The sequence below is a fragment of the Diabrotica undecimpunctata genome, chromosome 7 (assembly GCF_040954645.1).
Source record: "Diabrotica undecimpunctata isolate CICGRU chromosome 7, icDiaUnde3, whole genome shotgun sequence".
NCBI classification, from domain to species: domain Eukaryota; kingdom Metazoa; phylum Arthropoda; class Insecta; order Coleoptera; family Chrysomelidae; genus Diabrotica; species Diabrotica undecimpunctata.
Genome location: NC_092809.1, coordinates 45766607 through 45784068, shown reverse-complemented (window position 1 = coordinate 45784068; position 17462 = coordinate 45766607). Strand labels below are relative to the sequence as shown.

Genomic DNA, 17462 nt, shown 5'->3' with positions numbered 1-17462 from the left:
CACAGGAGTTTTTGATGCTTTTTTACCATAGTATTTAATCAATGACAAAAAGGAGACGACTATCCTCCTCGAGTGTTGAATAAGAATGTCAAAATGCATGCCGCTGTCTTAATGTTGGAAAAACTAGGGACAACATACTGCATTCAGTCTAGATATTATCAGGTGCAGCTATTTGTTTACAAATGGTTAAAAACGCTCTTATTTTTCTTGAAAATGTGTACGAATTACTTCTGCAGTAAGTGAAAGTCATCTACTGATCTTCGAAGTAAATATCTTTAAAATAATACTTATTGTAATCTGTTATTAAAGATATTAAAAAATGGAAAAAATAGTTATGTAATTCGGTAATTCATTCAATAGTTAATCCAGTATTGATGGAAATTTAGTACACGTGACAAATTTTCAGTGTAAAATGGAGATTGAAGTCCTAGATTTACGCATTAACATTGGATAAACGTTAACAACCGGTTCTGATTAATTTTAAGTACCAAACTGCCTACATATCAACAGTTTTCCATAATTAGGTATTAAAATCCACTAGACATCTTTATTTCATAACTATCTTTAGGTACTATTTTCCACACATCAAAGACATAAAAAAAATCGGTTGCCTGTAAAGTCGGTTTTACGGGCGAAGATTTTACGTGACAACGTCTTTTTCTCGGTAGAATATTTATTGATATGAATATTATTAAATTGCACAATAGGAACAAGGAATTGAATGAAAATACACAGCTGACGATACTTTAACCACACGTGTGAACTTGTATTATGACGCTTTCTCGGTTTTCCAACGCCAAGAACGCTCGAGAAAGACAGAGACACAAGCACGCACCGATTCAACGCGCCTAATTCTCTAGTGCTGCGCGCGCAGCGGACCGATCATGTTTGAGTGGGAGAGAGACACAAGGCATTTGCCGGTCCGGCGGGCCTCTCTCTCGTTCGGTGACTCATCGTAACAGACGTGAGCGGGCGTTACACTTTTTCATGAGTGACTCCGAGCCACAACCTAATTTAAGACGTTGTCACGTCAAAGCGACTATTAACAATGTTACGATTCAAATTACTGTACTCTCGTGACGTAATTTCGGGCTTAATGTTCATTGGTTAGTCGGAAGAGGCAACCGTAGTAAGTCTACGAACCGTGGGTTGGCTAAAATGGATATGACGCCTGTCAGTATGGAACAAACACTATCCTCCCAGATAAATCTGGATAAATACGAAATAGGAAATACGAAAAGGGGCAAGCCAAGTTGGAAATGGACAAGAACGACATCATAAGTGATAATCATACCCATGATTATCACTAAGTGAATTGCTGAGATCAGTTTTTCCAGATTTAAACCGGATTGTGATAAAAATGTTAAGTCTGTTGCCAACTCTTTAACTTTCTCTTTGCAGGATTTCTATCACTACTTAAAACATGCCAAAATTGGGTTACGAAAAATGAAACACCAAAATTGTATCATTGTTTTTATATTTTTTATACATAAAACACATATTAACGTTAACGGAATAACAATAAATCACATAAATTTATAATTATTATAGTATTCATTGTACAAAATGCTATATTCTGACTTATAATAATACTTTTAGATCGTCAAATATTTTATTATATTTCAAATATTAATAATAATAATCTGTAGGTCATTTTTAAATTGAGTTTGAATCACGGTCCAATGATATATTGTGAAACCTGCAATTGACCATACTGTTTTTTGTTTAAGAGCAAAATCAACGAATATAGACGCATACTTATGCGTGTATATTCGTGGAAAAAATTAACGAAAATACTGAAAATCAAAATGTCTGTGCGAACTTAATATTGTTACAAACAAAAATATCTTGAATGCAGCATTTTGTATAACGCATCTGCCTATTAAAATACAGTCAATGTATAACATTGAATAAATAAAATCGTTTGATTTGAGCATTTTATTGCTTGGTCAAAGATGACTCTTTAACAAGTGTTGTAATGTTTTTGCTTTAGGGCATCTATTTTGAGGACAATTTTTCGTCAACCACATAAATAACAGCGTTGCGTCATACATATGTGGCATATTTGTTTATAAATACAAAATTCACGCCTACTTTATTTTGTTACAAATTAATAAGTATTTATATTTGAAGGAAATACAAACAAAAGTAAACATATAGTATAGTGATTAATGTGTGTTGAAGTGAAATGTATATTGAATGATAAACGTAAGACATAAAAAATTTATTTTAGAATAAACTTTAAACACAAAATTACTGTAGAATCCGAAAAAATACGAAAAGATTTATAATTCATATTTTACATTCTTATTTAGTATTATGATTCATAAGTTACCAGCAAATTAAAAAAATGCAACGTTTTTATATGCCAACAAAGCTATGGTTAAAAAATACATTCTTAACGTGTATGCTTAAAACCAAATTGACGAAAAATTCACCTTTGTTTAATATAGCATATATATTATTCTAAGGATTTAAGTACTAATATGCATTAAGTTAGATAAAGCTGTGCTAAAAACTAGAAATTGCATAAAGGTACAGATAATAATAATAGACTAAACAATGTGTGCATTACAAAACGAGGCAATGCTACATTCCTTGGTGCAAAACATAATAAAAAAATCATGGCTCGTATTAGTAAAACATTAAAATTACTAAAAATCTAAAGAGCTAGAGAGAAAATAACAGCGAATGACAAAAAGTAGATACTTATACATATAAAAGTTTAAATATCACATGTATGTAGAAAAATATTTATTGTTAAAAGTAAAGGCGAATATGAATACACAGGGGAATAAAATGCAGGATAATGTCATTAGTATGACATGAATAATATCCAATTGTTCAGTGTAATGTCCAGGATCATTTAATTTATAATTTACACGTATATTTTATTTTTGTCAGTAAAAATCTAGTAGGTATTGTACCTACTATATCCTGGTATATTAAATATACCAACCTTTGAATTACATACCACAAACCTTTGTGGATGATAAGTAACAAATGTCGATACAAAAACAAATACAATTTTCTTATAAAATCGCTGAAGAATACCGTCTTTAAAATAAAGAATAAAAATAAATGATATCCAGCCAAAAAATCTAGTCCGACCTTGAGAAAAGAGCAGTTTTCTTTTTTATACATCAAAACACCGAATGAAACCTCCAAAGGACACAAAATATAAACCTATACGTCTATGGAAAGTCATATAATCAATAGGAGTAAGATGATTGATTTAGAAGCTCAAGATCTTTACGCCTTAATAGATATCATCATCATCAAAATCGTACAATTTATCTTAGGATTTTTGAGGTGGATTATTCAATTTGTTCTTTAGAGTTTGCTGTATTTTAACCACATTTTCATAGATTTTTCCCTGCATCTAGGCCAAAGTGAAGTCCAATTGTTTATCCTTTTTAAGATATCTGAATATGGTCTTATTAGCACCTATATATAAAATTTATTCTAAGCAAAATAAGTTTATATTATAGTGTAATTCATTTTCACTTTCAGAAGTTCTTTTTATTTTTCTTTCTCCTTCTTTTGTTACGGTTGTATTGTTTATTGTTTTAATAATCTTCCTTTCGAATTTTGGTCTATCCTCCTGTTTTTTTTTTTTTTTCATTAAAATGACTGTTTTTTCTTAGTCTAGTCTTAAGAGTCTTAATTTACAGCAAATTTTTATTTATGCTGTATGTTTTCCCCTTTAGAATTCTTTCGTCTACTCTATCCTTTCTAGTTTTCCTAGTGTGACTCCTTGGTGGATTAAGATATGCTTCAAAATTACTAATCTGTGTAATGAAACATTTCTGTGTTCGTTTGTCTTCTTTTCCTATCAACATATATTTGTTTCATTATTTCACACTCTAAATTTGTTATTCTCTGCTTAGATATTTTTATATTGAACCTTATCTTTTCGGTAATATTCTTTAGACTCTTTGTTAGCATTTTCTTTAGTCCATCCATTACGATTTTTTAGGTTCTTTAGTACTATTTTTTTTTTAAACGTGGGTTGTTTTTGATCATAATTTCACCCGCCTTATTTAATTTAATTGTTTAAAGGTTTATTAGGAAATTCCCTGACAATCCAGATGACACTCACTCTCTATAAAAAAGTTACACAGCTCTTTTTCCCTTCTTATGATATCCATATATTAATTAAAAGTGAAGAAGATACAAAACATGATTTCAACATTAAGCTGGTCTTTTTACAGCCAAAAAGGTGAAATAATTTTTATATCCTGTTTCATTTGACTAAACATATGAATAAAGCCATCATACCTTAGGCCAACACGAATTAGAGCTAGTTGAAAATTTTAAGGATTTTGCTCTTTCTCGTTCAAAATTTGCCTTGATTCATGCTTATTTAGTCAGAAAACCGAGAAAGTAATGTATCATAATGTACTATGGCAAATAGTCTTATGCAGAAACGAAACAGGAATTCTAAAACTTGAGATGAGGCCAAAACAAATTGTTAAGAAAACAAACTTCTTTATGAGTAACCGAGTGTTGCGACAGGTCAAAAAAACCTGAACAAAATGGCTAGATCTGCTTTTCAAACTTTCAAGTTAACAAGTGATATAAGAAATAAGAGCTTGGACATGCGATTAAATAGAAACGTCAGCAATTTTATAAATACTTAATATGGTAGCAGATTTTGAAGCTAACATCATTGGTAATATTTATGCTGTTAATAAAAAATCCACGAAAGTGTATATTTATTCGCCCTCACCTTCTTAATACCTTCCATTTTATAAAATAAAAATTCTACAAGTAACATTCTGCAATTAAAAATTATTGTCAATAATTTTTAATTCAGTCTGATAATAATTTTACTACTTTTTCCCATTGTTTATGAATTTTCTGCAACGTGAAATCCAGTATGCGGGTGGGCATCGTAGTGGACCACTTGTAGCTTTCCTTCTTTGTCGTAAAAGCCATAGTGACCTTTTACCACCCCTTCTTTATCCCTCTCTTCGAATCTAAATAGTCTGTTGTGCCTAAAATCAAAAATATGCAATTTAATATACGTACATTTAAAAAGTTATGTTATATTTATATATAAACACTATATAGGTATAGATGCTACCGAGCAATTTTTCTGTGTCTGCTTCAAAACAAAACATTGAAAACAACCGGGAAAACTAGATAGAATTGTTTCGAAAACTAATAAAAAAAAATTAATAACTAGAATATTTCTGGATTTTTTGAAAATCCATAGAAAAGTAAAAATGCAGTATTGAATAGAGACAGACATATCACAGGTACTTATAGAGAGATAGAGGATATTGTTCCTCTATCTATCGCTATTTTGAGGATAGAATTTTTTTGTACTCTACAGAGATAAGCAGCTGCAGATATATATGCAAGGCATCATTCTGGACGTACCAAGGAGCGTTAGCGATTGTTCTTAGGACTTTAGATTAAAATCTTTGTATTTTCATAACATTAGACATGTATAATCCCCAGATCTGCAATCCATATGGCCAAATGAGTCTTATTATTACTTTTTTTATATAAATAGCTTGTTGTCGATTAATAGGTGTGAGTTTTTTACCCGGCATCAGCTAAAGTTTTGTGTATACAAGTTCTAGTTTTAGTCTTTTTGTCCATATATTTTTGGCCTACGGTAATAGTTTGTCTAGATACTTTACGTCATCCTTTTGAGGAAAAAAATAACCATCAAGATTAACTTATGGATAAGTTCTTAGAGTGGATGTAATATTTGTATATTTTAAATTGTTTCATTTAATTTTGATACCAACAAAGGCGATAGCTCCTCAGAAATCAAGCGTAGACTCAGTAGCCTGAATCGCAAAAGCCAAATTAATTAAAATGTGGAAAGACCGAACAATAACAAGGAAGACTAAGCTCAGGTTGGTCATTGCTCTTATTTTTCCCATTGCTACATATACGGCTAAAACATGGACCCCCAAAAAATTGATAGAAGTAAGATCTAATCTTTCGAAATGTGAGTCTATAGAAGAATTATACTCGTGTCCTGGAGAGGACACAGAACTAACCTGTCAATTCTGAAAGAGCTTTATCTAAAAGACAGGCTTTTAAAAAATGTAAACCGAGCAAACCGAAATTAATTCGACCACATAGTCAGAAGAACAGGACTATGGAACTATTGGTAATAGAAGAAAACGTAGAAGGCCGAAGAAAAAGGGGAAGATCTCGAACAAAAACATCCCTAGATGAAGCTGTTCATCTGGTACAGGATCGCAGCCAATGGAGGCAGCAAGCTAATAATATTTAGAGTGTTATCACGCCCTCATAAGGGCTCAAAGAATGATGAGTTTAATTCTCCAGACCTTGTACTATTCTTTTTCTCTTTTATTCTCTTCTTCTTCAGTCTGTTTGCATCCACTCCTGGACAAAGACCTCCCGATGAGCTCTCCACTCTTCTCTGTTTTGGCTAATGGGTGCCAGTTTCTCCCCACTTTTGCTGTTGATGTCGTCTAGTCACCGTTTTGTAATATTCCTACTAGGTTTATTTGTATAGTTGCATTGCCGTATATGTATTTTAGAAGTATTCTATATCTGAATCAATCCTTGCGTTCTAATATGGCCCAGAGTTCTAGAGTATCGAATGCCTTATTGTGATCCACAAATGCCAAATGAAAAGATTAATTGTATTCGTTACATTTTTTGATAAGTTTCCGTATTGTCTAAAGGTGTTCTATGGTACTATAATCTTTGCGAAATCCCGCTGGTTCAACAAGCTAGTAACTTGTCTATTGGTAATTATTTTGGCAAGCAGTTTGTACGGATGTGGGTCTGTAATTTCCGAGTTTGTGTTTATCTTCTTCCTTGGGTAGTAAAAGTACCTGCGCATTTTGCCTTTGGGTAGTAAAAGTACCTGCGCTTTATATTAAAATGAGCTCTTTCTGTCATTGCCGTCAAAATATCATCATATAATTTCTCTATTTATTCATCTGTTGGTTGGCAAGTGGGAGCGTATACTTGAATTATTTGGATGCTTTACCTTTATAATAGTTTAAGAACCATATATAAGACCCTCTCCGAGATTGCAGTTTTTGTGACCAGATGTTTGATTCTTTAACGGGCCAGTAGTGCTACACCACTGACATGTATATGTTAGTCTTTGTAGAACCGATGAAACATATTATGTCCAGAATGGAGTATTATACATTGTTCTCCTGGTAGTTTCGTTTCGCTAAGACCAAAGACATCTTATTTGATCCTAGTTAGTTCTTCTTCCAGTTCTTCCATTTCTTCAGGTGATTTAAGGGTTCTGGCATTAAAACTAGCAATATTAATATGTTATTTTCCCAAAATTATTTCCAAAATTATTTCAAATACGACGATTTTTTCAACTTGTACTTAGTTTTGTCCGACTCTCCCCTACAAGCGTATTAAAAGCTATTGGACAGTGGCTTATACATATGAAGAGCATTTCATTTCAGTTCGAAGTAACACAAGTGTTCCTGATGAGAGGTGAATTCTCGAAACACGTACAGAACAATGGTGGAGCTCTAATTGAAAGTAAATGCAATCGTCTACTTTCATCTAAATGTCTTTTCTCTATTATGGAGTGCAAAAGATGGTGTTTTTCACAGGTAAACTGTACATGTATTATTGGAATAAAAGGTTAGGAATAGTCCTACCATGGTCTAATAGCTTCTAGTGTCTTTGGATTTGCAGTTCACGTAACTCGCCAAAAAAGAATAAGAAAAAAAAAGAAAAAAGAGAAAAAAAGAGAAAAAAAAAATAGAAAAAAAGAGAAATAAATAAATTGCTGGTGTGGGAACGTAAAATTCTTCGAATGATATATGGCCCTTGCAGAGACAGCGTGACAAACGAATGGAGGGGCAGATACAATAACGAGCTAGAGTCTATTCGGAAAAGAAAATCTAGTCGTCAGACATATAAAGGCCAATAGACTCAGATTCGACAGACAATAGATAACGACAATCGCCTTATAAACAATGTGTTCTGGGAAAGGCCAGGGAAGAAGGTCTCTAGGGCGGCCTAGAAAAAGGTGGAAAGATGCAGTCAAAGAAGATCTAGAGAAAATGGGAGTGCGACAATGGGAATTACTGGCATAGGACCGACAAACATGGAAGGCAATAGTAAACGCGGCAAAGACTCACGAAGAGTTGTAGCGCCATTGATGATGATGATGATGATGTAACTCGTCATCTAAGAGAAGTCTCCTGACTTCTTATTGCTTCAAATAAATTACTAAAAAATTAAAAAAGGGTTGGATGTCTACACAGTTTCTGTTTGTATCCTGTTTCTTTTTCGCAAAATTTATCTCATTTTATTATTCAATCACTGTTATGATACTCAATAAAACTAGAAGAATGATGTAACACCTGCAATTATATCAAAAAGCTTAAAAAACCATTAACAATGCGTAATTTAGAATAATCGGACAATGTTGTTATTCTACCGTGTCTGATATAAGGAGGAATATCTTGAATTTTAAATGGATTTTAACCGCAAACAGTTCTTTTGCTAATAATTATCGAGACCATAATGCGCACTATAAACGTGTTTCTGTTGTTACTTCCTGAATAATTTGATATATCGTTTTTATAATAAACGCCTCGAGCAATTTTCCAGATCCGTAATAGAAAGTTTTTTGAAAAACTGTTTAATGCTTAATAGTCAATATTAGATAAATAAACAAGTAAGAATCTGATTAGAGCCAGCTGTCATTTATTGCATTCCACAAGGAAAATGACAAGTAGCTGGCTGTATACCATGAATCACAATTTTTTTTATTTAAAACTCCTTTATAAAAGGTATATTATTATACCATTTTTTATATTAATATACCTTTTATTATAAAAATTTATTGCATAATCCAATTATTATCCCATTAAGCAGTAATCATTAAATGCGACGATTAAAATATAAAAACCAAATAACTAATGATCATGATCTATGCACCTATTATAGACGTTGAAAATATTTTTTAAAAATATGGAACATTAACTAACGCATTCCTTAATTGAAGTAATATGCAAAATATTCCATCAAGCAAAAACTACATAAAGACAAAGAGGTTCTGAAACTGTTTTCTTGTGGGATGTTTAAGTTAAATATTATTTTATATGGGGTTAAACCATGATACTATAACATAACATAAACTATAATTGATGGTAACGAGCATTACATTTTACATTTTATTGATATAATTGTCAAAATAACTGTCAAACTTAGTGTGAATTTTGGGGTTCTCCAGGAAACATATTAATTTTTGGCGGTTTTCTGAAGATATTGTAATTGTGCTAACTAATTATTAAACTTCTCGAGATTTGATGAATTTTAATTGATTATTGATCATTGATACTTGACCAGAATCAAGTGATTTTCAGTACGCTACAGTGCAGTTTCCAACTGTAATGCATTTACAAACCTAATACATCCGTATCACCACGTAGGTCAAATAAATACTCAAGTTCCACCATTGTGCTCAAATCAACCAACAGTAAACCAAATGATACCTTTTACTTAATAATTATCAACAACAATATTAGGTACAGCCAACAGTTGCCCAACAAACCAAGTTTTCTCATTTTACATGAACCTCTCAAGCTAACTTAAACTTAAAAAACATGAAGATTAGGACGAAGATGAACGCAGATGAAGAACATGAAGACTCTCAAAATAATATACACCCATGGTAAATAATAAGATCAAAAAGAACAAGGCTAAGACGTAAAGATTCAAAAGAAAAACAAGATCCAATTACACTCTCAAATAGGTTTCAGTCACTTCCACAAGAAAACTCTGTAAATGATACGAATAAAAATCCGCAAATCTCAAAACCCCCTCCAATTTTTATATATGACGTGAATGACTATAGCAAAATAATAGATAATTTAGATTAGGCAGTAAAAATAGAAACTTACTTTACTAAAGCCTTAACAAACAACACAATAAAAATTTTACCAAAGACACCTGAATCCTACAGAAAACTCATACATCACGTACGAGAGAAAAACATTGTCCACCATACATAACAACCTAAGAAAGAAAGAGCGTTCAGAGCGGTTATTCGAGACCTACATCACTCTTTTCCGATAGATGAAATAAAAGCGAAAATCCAGATAAGCTAAGAAGCATTACAAATATCAGACACAGATTGAGCCGTGAACCATTACCATTATGTTTTGTGGACCTCGAGCCTCAAACGAACAACAAAGAAATATTTAAACTACAGTATATCATCATCATCATCATCATCATCATCATCATCATCATCACCAGTAGCTCGACAACCCTTTCTGGGTCCTGGCTTGTTTTAGGATTTTACGCCATTCTGATCTGTTCCTTGCTTTGTTTTTCCAGTTGGTAATCTTAAGTGTTTTCAGATCTTGTTCCACTTGTTCCATGTATCTAAATTTGGGTCTTCCCTTTGACCTTCTCCCTACTGGTATTTGCCTCATTATATGTTTTGATGTTTCAATCTTCAACATCCGTTCAACATGGCCCATCCAGCGCAGACGTCCGATCTTTATGTATGTTATGACCTTGGGTTAATTGTATGCTGTGTATAGTTCAAAATTATATCTTCTGCGCCATATGTCACTTTCTTTCACCCCCTTATATATGTGTCTAAGGATTTTTCGTTCAAACGTACCTAATAGGTTCTAATCGCTTTTCGACAGTGTTCATGTTTCTGATCCATATACAAGGACCGGTTTTATCAGGGTCTTGTATATTTTGCATTTGGTTTTTCTCGTGATGTTGTTAGATCTTAGATGTTAAATAAAACATATAATTAGTTCATTATATGTTTTATTAGCGATATGTATTCTTCTCCTAACTTCCTCACTGAAATTGTTATCTGCGGTAACTAGTAAACCTAGATATGTAAAATTGTTCACGCTTTCGATGTTATAGTCTCCCATTGTCAGATTCTGTAGGGTTCTTTGGCCTGTCGATTTGCTGGCCTTCATGTATTTGGTTTTTATTTCGTTAATGTTTAGGCCACTGTTTTGTGCCGCTCTTTCTATCGCAATAAATGCTTCTATCATCTCTCTTTCACTTCTAGCTATGATATCAACATCATCTGCAAATGTCAATATCTGTACACTTTTTATTATTATTGTTCCTCTAGTGTTGACTTTTGACTCTCTAATTATTTTCTCTAATGTGATGTTGAATAGAATATAGGATAGGGCATGTCGTAGGCCCGTTCTCACATGGATTGTATCTGTTTCACGAATTTTGCTTTGTACTTTAAGTGTTTCTTTTACTATATCAATGAGTTGAGTTGGTATATTAAACTCTTTCAGTGCATGGATCAGAAACTCTCGATGGATACTATCATAGGCACTCTCAAAATAACTGAAAAGATGATGTGTGTGTATATTAAATTCAGTAGTCTTTTCCAAGATTTGCCTCAAGACGAAGATCTGATCTATTGTGGACTTCTGCCTGCAGAAACCACATTGATACCCCCCAACTATTTGTTCCGCATATGGTCTCAATCGGTCTTTCTCAGTGTAGCGTCAGTCTACAGCCCACCTAGACATCCCATTTCAAGCAAAGAGTATCATGAATTCATACAAACTCTTGGATACAAGTTCATATTAGCAGGAGACTGAAATACCAAACACACCACATGATGTTCCAGATTAATCACGCCTAAAGATCGAGCATTAATAAATGACATTCAACAAAATAACGTAAGATACTTATCAACGGGAGAACCCACATACTGACCTACTGATCCCAACAAAATCCCAGATTTGGTAGATTTTGCTACAACAAAAGGAATAGCTGACATTCATAGTACCATAGAGTCAAACTTCGATTTAACATCAGACCACAGCACAATAATAATAACTTTAAGCACACACATAATATGGAGAACACTACCACCCAAACTCACAACTAACTAAAGAAACAAACTGGGATGTTTTCTAAAATTCTGCAGAAACAAAGATTAGACTAGATATTAGGATAAAAGAAAACCAAGAGGTAGAGAAAACAGTAGACTATTTAACAGTTTTATAAACAACAGGATGGGAAGCAACACCAAAATGCCAAAAAAGTGTGCAAGAAATCCATAATATCCCCCTCCATATAAAAGAACTTGTAGCAGAAAAAGAAGAGCTCGACGCATATGGCAACAAACAAGAAATCCACTAAATAAAACGTATCTTATCAGGATAAGTCATAGACTAAATAGAGCATTACATGAAGAAAAAAACGACTCTCTTCAGTTTTATGTTTCGAACTTGTCACATGAAGACCACTCTATATGACCATAATCGAAATTATACAACACCAATTCGGATTTAGATGTGAACACTCAACCATCCAACAATGCCTCATAATAGTAAATATAATAAAAAAGTTTTGCGCTGGAGTGTTTCTCGATATACAACAGCCATTTGATAGAGATAGAGTATGGAATAAAGGTCTCCTATACAAACTGAAATTACACCGAACAGACCAACTATACTTGATACTAAAATCGTATCTTCCTGACCGTTACTTCTAACTCAAAATTGAAGACAGCTACTTAAATTACCACATCATACAATCTGGCGTACCTCAGGGTAGTGTTTAGGGCCCATTTCTGTATCTGATATTTACAGCAGACGTTCCAACCAGCAATGATACCTTCTTAGCTACTTTTGCCGATGACACGGGAATCTTGGCAGTGTATATCGACCCTAATGTAGCATCACAAAAAATACAAAATTATTTAGACCAATTACAAAACTGGCTTAAGAGATGGAAGATCAATGTCAACAAGAAAATCTACATGTCCACAAGGTTCTATTAATAAAACTCCCATTCCCATAAAACCAGTTGTCAAATACTTGGGATTGCATCTGGATGAAAAACTTATAAGGAAAACGCACATTTAAACTAACGGAAACAACTAAAAAATATGAACTGGCTATTTAACAAAAGGTCTCAATTATCTCTTGAAAATAAACTGCTTCTGTACAAAGCTATACTCATACCAGTTTGGGCATATGGAATATAACTATGGGGCTGCAGTAAACCTTTAAATATGAAGATACTTCAAACAATCCAAGCCAAAATACTCCGTATGATAAGTAAAGCGCTATGGTATGTATCCAACCAAACACGATACAATGATCTGGACATCCTACCACTTCATCCACTAGCTTCTAACGTCTACTGCTGAACATAGGCCTCTCGCATGCTTTGCCACTTAGTCCGATTTTGCGCCATTGTAGACACTCTTTTTATGTCATCTGTCATTAACTGATCTTGCTACATGATCTGCCCAGTTCCACTTTAGTGTTGTTATCCTTTCAATAACGTCTGCTACTCCTGATCTTTTGCGTATAGTAGCATTGGGTATTCTATCACGTAGAGAAATCCCTAACATTATTCTCTCCATTGCCCTTTCCGCAACTTGTAGTTTACTCACTGTTGTTCTTGTGAGTGTTAGGGTTTCTGCGCCTTAGGTCATACTGGCAAAATACACTGATTAAATACTTTTCTTTTCAGACACATTGGAATCTTAGACTTAAAAATATCCTTCATCTTTCCAAATGAAGCCCAAGCGAGGTTTATTCTTCTTTTCAGCTCGATTGTTTGGTTGTCTCGACTTATTCTGATCTCATGGCCCAAGTATTTATAGGAGTCAACTGGCTCAATATCTTTGTCTTCTACTGAGATGTTTTTGTTGTGGACTAAATTTGTCATAAATTGTGTTTTTAAAAAATTTATTTTAAGACCAACTCTTTTTGTGGCAGTATGGAGTCCTTGGAGCATTATCTGTGCCTGATCAAAGCTGTCTGCAATAAGAACGATATCATCTGCAAATTTATGGTTATTTAAAAATTTTCCATCTACATTGATGCCCTTTTCGTTCCAATATATTGTTTTACAAGCGTATTCTAGCAAAGTTGTAAATAATTTAGGAGACATGTTGTCTCCTTGCCGAACGCCTCTTTCAATACGAAAGGTCCCAGTATCTTCATTAAGTCTTACACAGGCTGTAGCATCCCTTAAGCATTCCTACCACTGTGGTATGGCCAGAAGATCTACCGCAATATTTACTTGTATATATAGTAGACTGTAAAAATGGAATGTAACAATAAAAAAACATTCTATTGATGTTTCTGGTACACATTTTGCATTGTTCAGTAAGATGAGAACTGCTTCTTTGATTTTCCTCTTTTCTCTGTTCGTTTCTTAAATGACTTATAATATAAGAATAATATTTAATTTCAACATGCCATACAAAAACAGTATATATGCATTTTTCATAGAAAAGTGGAAGCATCAAAGAAAAAACGTTAAAGGCAAATAATGTGAAATATCTTATCCTTAAGTCCGTTTCTGATTTAAGTAAGCTGTTGTTACATCATAATCTAATGTTTTTAACAAACAATTGTTTTTCATTCATTCTCTTAAAGACTAGAATAACCTTTTTATACGGTAATAAAGTAATTGTAGTATGTTATTAATCTGTATAAAAATTTTGATATAAATAACCATTTGGAGGTCGGTCAGTAATTTGCAACTGATTTGTATATAATACGCAAATATTAATGATGTCCAGAAATGCAAAGATCAAAATGCGCATTGTAAATTTCAGGACGAATTTACTTAAACTGTTCTTAAATATATAAGTTCTAGGATGTCCTCTATACGAACGTCTGGGTATAAAATATCGAAAGTGTTTTCTGTTATTCTGTTATGAAATGGCGACGTTTCATTTTTTATCCGTTGTCAATTTCTCTCCAAGATTGCTGACAAGAACACGATTTCAATATATCGAATACTCACTTCAAATTACCACCGAGAAGACTCTACACCTGGAAGTCAAATGCAGAATCACAGAATAAAATTATTAGAAACCAAATCGACTTCATTCTAATAAAAAATCGATTTAGAAACTGCATTAAATCAACTAAAACTTATTCAGGCGCTGATATTGGGTCTGATAACAACCCCATAGTAGCTGTAACTCAATTAAAATTAAAAAAGGTGATCAAAAATAAGTCTCGCAAAAATATTGATATACCCCAACTACAATACGAGAAAGTTAATGAAACGGTTCAAAGATAACTGAATGAAAATTTAGTTTTGCAAAATATTGGTGAGAATTTCAATCAGGGTTTATAAAAACAACGAACAACTTTATAAAAGTATACCCAAAAAAATTTCAATGTAAAATACGAGAAGCAAAGAGTCAACATCTAGCCAAACAGTGTCATGAAATTGAAGAACTCGAGAATAGATACGACACTTTTTCTAGCCATTCGTTTGTATCACATATTTAGTAAAATATACGTCTCTTGTAAAGCATTTTCCGTTCTCCCAACAATATTGATATGATCAGCATAGGCAAGAATTGACACTAATTTGTTACATACTGAACCGGAGGTTGTGGTTTTTGACATACTTTTTCCAGAGCCAGATTGAACACTATACAGAAGGGAGCGTCTAACTGTTACTTTATTTAAAAGGTTCAGACTTTACTGGTTTAGACCTGGATTCGTACTTTACATTCATTTTTTTAAGAGTTATTTTTGTTAAATTTATCAGCTAATTTGGTACTCCTAGCTCTTTTATTGCTCTGAACATTTCTCTTCTTTTCTAAGTTGCTTTGTAGTCTATAAATACGTCATGAGTATCTATGCCCTATTCCAGTGTTTCTTTAATTTGTCTCAGAGTTGCAATCTGATATATTGTCGATTTATCACCTCTGAAACCAGCCTGGTATTTTCCTATTATTTGTTATATATATGGTGCCATACGATGGCACAGTATAGTGGAGAATTTTTTATATGCTGCATTTAGAAGCAAAGTTCTCAAGAAAAAACAAGCATATCATATATGGCTTCAATCCAAACATCCTCAAGACAGAGAAATATACGCTAAATGGAATAGAGAAGTTAAAAAAGACGTGGATAAGGCAAAAAATATAAACTGGGAGGCTAAGTGTGATGAACTGGACAGATTTATGGGTGGAACAAAAGTGGCACAAGCTTGGAAAACATTAAAGCAGTTTAGGAAAAATGAGAAAAATGAAGACAACATTTCTCTCATAAAGTTAAATGAATGGGAACAATATTATACGAAACTGCTGAAAGAGGATAGAGTAGACTACAGATGGGAAAAGATAAGGGAATTAATAGACAACAGAGACGAAAGACAGGAAATCCCTATAATAACATTATCTGAATTGATGGAAACCTTAAAAGAAGTTAAAAACGGAAAAGCCGCAGGGCCTGGAGACATTCCCATAGAGCTGGTTAAATATGGGCCGACTGCACTTTTAGAATTAATAGTAGACCTTTTCAATAAATGTATGTGTGGAGACCAGGAAATTCCTAAAGATTGGAATAAATCTTATATAAGCTCCATATATAAGAGAGGGAATAAAAGAGACTGTTCCAATTATAGAGGTATTAGTGTGACGAGCTCTGTGGGCCGGTTGTACGGCAGAATATTAAAGAAGAGGATTGAAAGACAGATACAAGATATTGAAGAACAAAGCGGCTTTCGTACCGGGAGATCCTGCCTTGATAATATATTTATCCTACGACAAATAATTGAAAAGCGTGTCGAAAGAAGTAGAGAGACCCATTTGGTATTTATAGACCTTGAGAAAGCATATGATAGTGTCCCGTTAAAGAAAATGTTTGAGGTCCTCGAAAGGTCCGGATTGGATTCGACGTATATCCGAGCGATATATAAATTGTACGAAAATGCAGTTAGTTGTGTAAAAATTGGAACCAGAACCTCAAATGAATTTAAAGTCACTAAAGGCCTAAAGCAAGGATGCTGTTTGTCACCGACACTCTCTAAAATATATGTCCAAGAAGCATTGAGGAATTGGAGAAATAAATGTAGATTTATGGGCATCGAAGTGGGACAAGAAACTCTGTATACATTGTTATTTGCAGATGATCAGGTGGTGGTTGCAACCGATGAGGAAGATATAAATTATATGAATCGAAAATTATTTGAGGAATATACCAAATGGGGGCTTACTGTAAACATAAGCAAAACAGAATATTTAAAAATTGGAGGAAATACCACAGATCTGAGGCTTGAAAACGCAGTCATAAAAGGCTGCAACCAGTATAAATATCTAGAAAGCATCATATCAGCAGATGACAGAGTTAAGATAGATGTACAAAACCGAATAACCCAAGGGAAAAAATGTATCCGAAAACTGAATTCATTACTGTGGTCTAATAAAATAAAGATGCATACCAAACTTCGCGTATACAGAGCAATTGTAGAACCAATTACCACATATGGTGCCGAATGTTGGACGATGACAAAGAATGAACGAGATAAAGTAGACGTTGTGGAAATGGATTATGTTAGAAGGTCATGTCGAGTATCGAGAATGGAAAGAATCAGGAATGAGGACATACGAAACCGTACAGGAACTTAGAGATACTCTTTCAGATAGAATACAAGGAAAGCAATTACAATGGTATGGTCACGTGATGAGAATGGAG

At 33.4% G+C, this 17462-nt stretch overlaps 1 protein-coding gene across 1 annotated transcript in view; it reads right to left on the bottom strand.

Moving 5' to 3' along the window:
• Positions 1-3649: 3649 nt before the first annotated feature.
• The window catches only part of LOC140445282 (uncharacterized), a 100814-nt gene continuing 87001 nt past the window's right edge, over positions 3650-17462 (bottom strand). Inside the window, exon 3 of the mRNA XM_072537212.1 lies at positions 3650-5000. Within this exon, the coding sequence (XP_072393313.1) occupies positions 4983-5000 (18 nt within the window). The 3' untranslated portion in view covers positions 3650-4982. The remainder of the gene's footprint in view (positions 5001-17462) is intronic.